Source organism: Stegostoma tigrinum, chromosome 1 (genome assembly GCF_030684315.1).
Source record: "Stegostoma tigrinum isolate sSteTig4 chromosome 1, sSteTig4.hap1, whole genome shotgun sequence".
In the NCBI taxonomy this organism is placed as follows: domain Eukaryota; kingdom Metazoa; phylum Chordata; class Chondrichthyes; order Orectolobiformes; family Stegostomatidae; genus Stegostoma; species Stegostoma tigrinum.
In genome coordinates, this window is record NC_081354.1 from 139,816,806 (window position 1) to 139,822,805 (window position 6,000).

The 6,000-nt window shown below is 47.1% G+C and overlaps 1 protein-coding gene across 3 annotated transcripts in view; it reads right to left on the bottom strand.

Annotated features, from left to right (window-relative positions):
* Positions 1–460, bottom strand: part of LOC125457177 (tropomyosin alpha-4 chain-like) — a 103,644-nt gene extending 103,184 nt beyond the window's left edge. The window contains exon 1 of one of the 3 annotated variants that reach the window (XM_048541060.2): positions 134–451. In XM_048541060.2, the coding sequence (XP_048397017.1) occupies positions 134–247 (114 nt within the window). In that variant the 5' untranslated portion in view covers positions 248–451. Of the gene's footprint in view, positions 1–133 lie in introns of all 3 variants that reach the window. The other 2 variants (XM_048541050.2, XM_048541066.2) reach the window with 2 other exon arrangements.
* Between the last annotated feature and the right edge of the window lie 5,540 nt (positions 461–6,000).

A 6,000-nucleotide genomic window follows, 5' to 3' on the forward strand; every position in this document is an offset into this window, starting at 1 on the left:
AGTTAATCACTAAACAAAGCGCCCTTTGCCGCGGGGGGAGGGAGAGGGTAAGAACAGGACTGACTGAGGGGGAATGTAGTCACTTGTACAAACTGCCTTTACAAATAGATATTGTGCTCCATTCATTCCCCACCTGCAAGCACCTGTCCTCCGCCGCCTTCTTCTCCACTTCTGCCTGGTCAGCTTTGTCCATTGCATTTTCTTTTTCCAGTTTCAACATTTGCATCTTCTTCTTAAGGGCATCCATGGTGCTCTGATTGCTTTAGTCTTTAGTTTGGAGTTCTTTGTGGGAGTTGAGTGGAACAGAATGTGAGATTTGCTGCTGCAGACTTTTTAGCCTGGAGTGAGAGACGGCTGAGGCAGTGCTGAAGGTATAAGGAGCTGGGGCGTGGAGAAGGGGGGGCAGGGAGGCTGGATTTCTGAGCGAAACGAACCGAAATTCAATGACTCCTTTTGGAAAGTACTGAAAGGATGGTGGCGAGTGTGAGAGGGGGCGGTGCTGTACCACATCGCAGAGACGGGACGTGGCCTGTTTGTCAGCTGCAGCTCTGCCCGTCTTTGGGAGTCTCTGACTCAGTGAAATTCAGCCAGATGGAGAGAAAGGAATGTGCCTGCTTCTGCTCTTTATACAAATAAAAAAAAACCATGTCTATGGTTCGGTCTCTTAGCACAAACAGGCTGCGAGAATGCTCCAGCTCAGCTCTGTGACCCCGGGCGGCCTTTATACTTAATGTACCGCCCAGGCCAAAGAGAAGCTATTACTGAATCGTCCTTAATGAGTCGCACATTTTTACTCCGTTCCTTTTTACTTCGTCCTTTAATCCACTTAATGGTCTTCCTCCGTTCAGCTTTGACTGGTCTGTTACTCTACTTTGCTAATACAGCCCGCAAATGAATTGCAAAATGTTTGCCTCCACTTTCAAATGCCCCCAATCTCCTGTCAAGAGATGCAGAAGAAAGGCAGGCCAGTGGGGTTGAGGTCCTGGTAAACCATGATCTAATTTGAATGGTGGAAGGTTGCTCTCTGCCTTACTCCTGTACCTATACTCTCCCTCTCATGTAGTTGGATGTTTTACAGTTGCTACAAATCATAACAAGATCCAGTTATCATACACCACCAGGTTAATGATCAGGTCACATCACCAACTCCATTCTTCCACTGTTGATTTCATCCCTGTCAATGCTGCCCTCAAAGGCAGATCAAACCTATTTACCATTTGTGCCCCAGTTGAATCTGTGCTGAGGTCTAAAATCTTTCCTATTTGAGAGAGCTTTGATCTCTGTAATCACTTGGTTCCTCAACCCATTGTACCACCAAGACACACATCCATGCTTATTTATCTCCAGAGATTATTCCAATACTCTCCTATGTAACCTCCCATTCCCTGCACAGCCCCCACAAGAATCTTGCTCCAGCCCTTAGGGAATTTGAAATTGGGAAATAATCTTGCAATTTACCTGTGGGGTATATTGCATTTTGAGGATGCAGACAAATTAGGGCTGGAGGGATAGACGCTTCCATGTGGATTAAAAGAAGGAATAAAACAGGATTAAGTAAAAATGTTACGGATAATTTAAATTACCCAAATTCTACCCTGCTCCCACTCACTAGGCTTTCCTGGCTTTGCTGACCTGCACTGACTCCTGCTCATCCAGTGCCTTCAGTTTAAAATTCTCATCTTGAAATTTAAATTCTGTCAGTCTTGGCCCTTCGCTCTGTCTGTACTTTCCGCTGTACTGTACTGTCCACTCACCTTGCAAGAGCACCATCCTCCTTCAACTCTGGCACCTTGCCATCCCCGACTGAATCCGTTGTCCTTTCAACTGTTGATGTTCAAAGCCTTTGAATAATTTTCTAAGTCTGTACAACAGTCCTCATTCAAGACCCTCCTCAAAACCAATTTCTTTGAATGAGCTTTTAATAATCCCTTTCATATTTATCGGCTTGGCACCAGCTTTGGTCAGCTAATATTTATGTAAATAGCTGTAGGTGCTAGAAAGGTGCAAGTTGTTGATCCCGGTTATCTGCAGATCACCAACAGAGATGCATCCCAGTGAATACAACCCTACCATCTGAAACTCTTTCAAAACCATTTCATTCCTGCTACTGCTCCTCTCCCAGTTTCTAGTTCTTATTTACGTACGTCTGCAGTTCCTTTTCTGGCTGTTGGACTGTGGAATGCAAAGTCAAGGCACCTGAAACGATTTCATTTGTATGGGAGAATTTAGTCTGAACAGAAATTGTAAATAGTTAAAATATCTGATGCTTTCCAGTTCAGTGGTATTGTTAGGATAACAAAATTTCAGGCACATAATTCTGCAGCTAGTTCGCCTTGAAAATCATCAGTCACTCGTGGTAATGATCTGTTTTTCAAAATAGGTAAATGTAACAGATGTAGTCTTTAAGCCTCTGACAGGATTCTAAATCCTCCATTTATCTGCTACATCTCTTGTGCTAAGTCCTTTGTGAATTATTAATCATTTTGACTTGAATACGCAAACGAGGCATTAAGTTATATTCTGCTTAATGGCAGTTACTAGGAGTCATAGTGATAGAGAGGTACAACATGAAAACACACCCTTTGGTTCGACTCATCCATGACAACCAGATATCCTAACTTAATCTACTCCCATTTGCCAAACAGAGACACGCACGAGAATTCCCAGAAGCATGGCATTCCAACTGGAACTCCATCAACAAACAGTGATAATGGGAACTGCAGATGCTGGAGAATCCAAGATAATAAAATGTGAAGCTGGATGAACACAGCAGGCCCAGCAGCATCTCAGGAGCACAAAAGCTGACGTTTCGGGCCTAGACCCTTCATCAGAGAGGGGGATGGGGAGGGGGAACTGGAATAAATAGGGAGAGAGGGGGAGGCGGACCGAAGATGGAGCGTAAAGAAGATAGGTGGAGAGGAGAGTATAGGTGGGGAGGTAGGGAGGGGACAGGTCAGTCCAGGGAAGACGGACAGGTCAAGGAGGTGGGATGAGGTGAGTAGGTAGGAAATGGAGGTGTGGCCTGGGGTGGGAGGAAGGGATGGGTGAGAGGAAGAACAGGTTAGGGAGGCAGAGACAGGCTGGGCTGGTTTTGGGATGCAGTGGGGTGAGGGGAAGAGCTGGGCTGGTTGTGTGGTACAGTGGGGGGAGGGGACGAACTGGGCTGGTTTTGGGATGCGGTGGGGGAAGGGGAGATTTTGAAGCTGGTGAAGTCCACATTGATACCATTGGGCTGCAGGGTTCCCAAGCGGAACATGAGTTGCTGTTCCTGCAACCATCGGGTGGCATCATTGTGGCACTGCAGGAGGCCCATGATGGACATGTCATCTAAAGAATGGGAGGGGGGGAGTGGAAATGGTTTGCGACTGGGAGGTGCAGTTGTTTATTGCGAACCGAGCGGAGGTGTTCTGCAAAGCGGTCCCCAAGCCTCCGCTTGGATTCCCCGATGTAGAGGAAGCCACACCAGGTACAATGGATGCAGTATACCACACTGGCAGATGTGCAGGTGAACCTCTACTTAATATGGAAAGTCATCTTGGGGCCTGGGATAGGGGTGAGGGAGGTGGTGTGGGGGCAAGTGTAGCATTTCCTGCGGTTGCAGGGGAAGGTGCCGGGTGTGGTGGGGTTGGAGGGCAGTGTGGAGCGAACAAGGGAGTCACGGAGAGAGTGGTCTCTCCGGAAAGCAGACAAGGGTGGGGATGGAAAAATGTCTTGGGTGGTGGGGTCGGATTGTAAATGGCGGAAGTGTCAGAGGATGATGCGTTATATCCAGAGGTTGGTGGGGTGGTGAGTGAGAACGAGGGGGATCCTCTTTGGGCGGTTGTGGCGGCGGTGGGGTGTGAGGGATGTGTTGCGGGAAATGCGGGAGACGCGGTCAAGGGCGTTCTCGACCACTGCAGGGGGCAAGTTGCGGTCCTTGAAGAACTTGGACATCTGGGATGTGCGGGAGTGGAATGCCTCATCCTGGGAGCAGAGGCGGAGGAATTGGGAATAGGGGATGGAATTTTTGCAGGAGGGTGGGTGGGAGGAGGTGTATTCTAGGTAGCCGTGGGAGTCAGTGCACTTGAAATGGACATCAGTTTCTAGCTGGTTACCTGAGATGGAGACTGAGAGGTCCAGGAAGGTGAGGGATGTGCTGGAGATGGCCCAGGTGAACTGAAGGTTGGGGTGGAAGGTGTTGGTGAAGTGGATGAACTGTTCGAGCTCCTCTTGGGAGCAAGAGGCGGTGCGATGCAGTCATCAATGTAACGGAGGAAGAGGTGGGGTTTGGGACCTGTGTAGGAATGGAAGAGGGACTGTTCCACGTAACCTACAAAGAGGCAGGCATAGCTGGGGCCCATGCGGGTGCCCATGGCCACCCCCTTTGTCTGTAGGAAGTGGGAGGAATCGAAAGAGAAGTTGTTGAGGGTGAGGACGAGTTCGGCTAGGTGGATAAGGGTGTCGGTGGAGGGGGACTGGTCGGGCCTGTGGGACAGGAAGAAGCGGAGGGCCTTGAGGCCATCTGCATGCGGAATACAGGTGTATAGAGACTGGACGTCCATGGTGAAAATGAAGTGTTGGGGGCCAGGGAATTGGAAGTTCTGGAGGAGGTGGAGGGCGTGGGTGGTGTCACGGACGTCGGTCGGGAGTTCCTGGACCAAAGGGGAGAAAATGGAGTCCAGATAGGTGGAGATGAGTTAGGTGGGGCAGGAACAGGCTGAGACAATGGGTCGACCAGGGCAGGCAGGTTGGTGGATCCACCAACAAACACATTGATTTGGAGCCCATCTACCATCCTCTGAGAAAAAGAACAGGAAATGACATCACCAACACAAGGAAACCTAAACACATAAATAGAAAGCGGGACATAACACCAGCGCCTCACTGATGATGTTACCTAGAATGGTGACGAAACGTCTGAAACAAATCTTCCAGCTCAGCGAGCAAACTTACATCCAGAACCTCCAACTGAACTACAAATCTTCTCAAAACTCGCCAACCTCTATAAGGTCATCCCTCAGCCTCTGACACTCCAGGAAAAAATAGTCCCAGCCTATTCAGTGTCTCTGTTTTGCTCAAACCCTCCACCCTGGCAACATCCTTTCAAGTGATTTCTGAATCCTTTCAACATCTTTCCTGTAGCAGGGAGACCAGAATTGAATGCAGTATTCCAATAGTGGCGTAACCAATGTTCTGTACAGTCGAAACGTGACCTCCAAACACCTATAATCAATGCTCTGACCAATAAAGGCAAGTATACCAAACATCATCGTCACTACTCTGTCCACCTGCAACTCCACTTTCAAGGAAGTACGAACCTCGACTTCAAGGTCTCCATTCAGCGATTCTCGCCAGGCCCTATCATGAAGTGTTTTTTGTAAGATAGAAAACCATATGGCCCAGCTGAAAAGTAAGGTCATGGATTTAAATTTCATGGTTGCTTTTATGGCTCAAGCCAATGCTAATTTGTGCTAACACTTGTGGGAATGCTTCAAGGTAAAACACTTTTATCAAAGAAGCAACTATGTTTTAAAATAATTTGGTTTTGAAACTGAAAGTATGTAACATAACTATGGTTTTATACATATGTAAATGTGTGCGCAGATATTACTTTGGAATTTGGTGAGTTTTGTATTGTTGTAGTTACGTATTTAGATGTACATTTGGGATATTTGAGATAATAGTTAATCACTGGGAGGTGATATTCTAATCAGAGGTGATATTCTAAGCAGATGTTTTCACTGTCTACTGGCATTTCCTTATATTGGCAAAGATCTGTGGAGTTGGTAAGCTCAGAGAAATAGGTTGTTACAAAAGAGATGATCTTGCATTTTGATGTCAAATAATTTATCAGGAGATAAGGAAGTGATGTGATTACAAAGGCCATTATTTTTAAAGAAACCAGTTGAGCAGACACTATTTAGCCAATACAGGATTGACCATGAACTGTTCATGTACTACCAAGCCCATGTAGAGTTTAGTATGATAATAGACCATAGGTGCTGGAGTAGGCCATTCGGC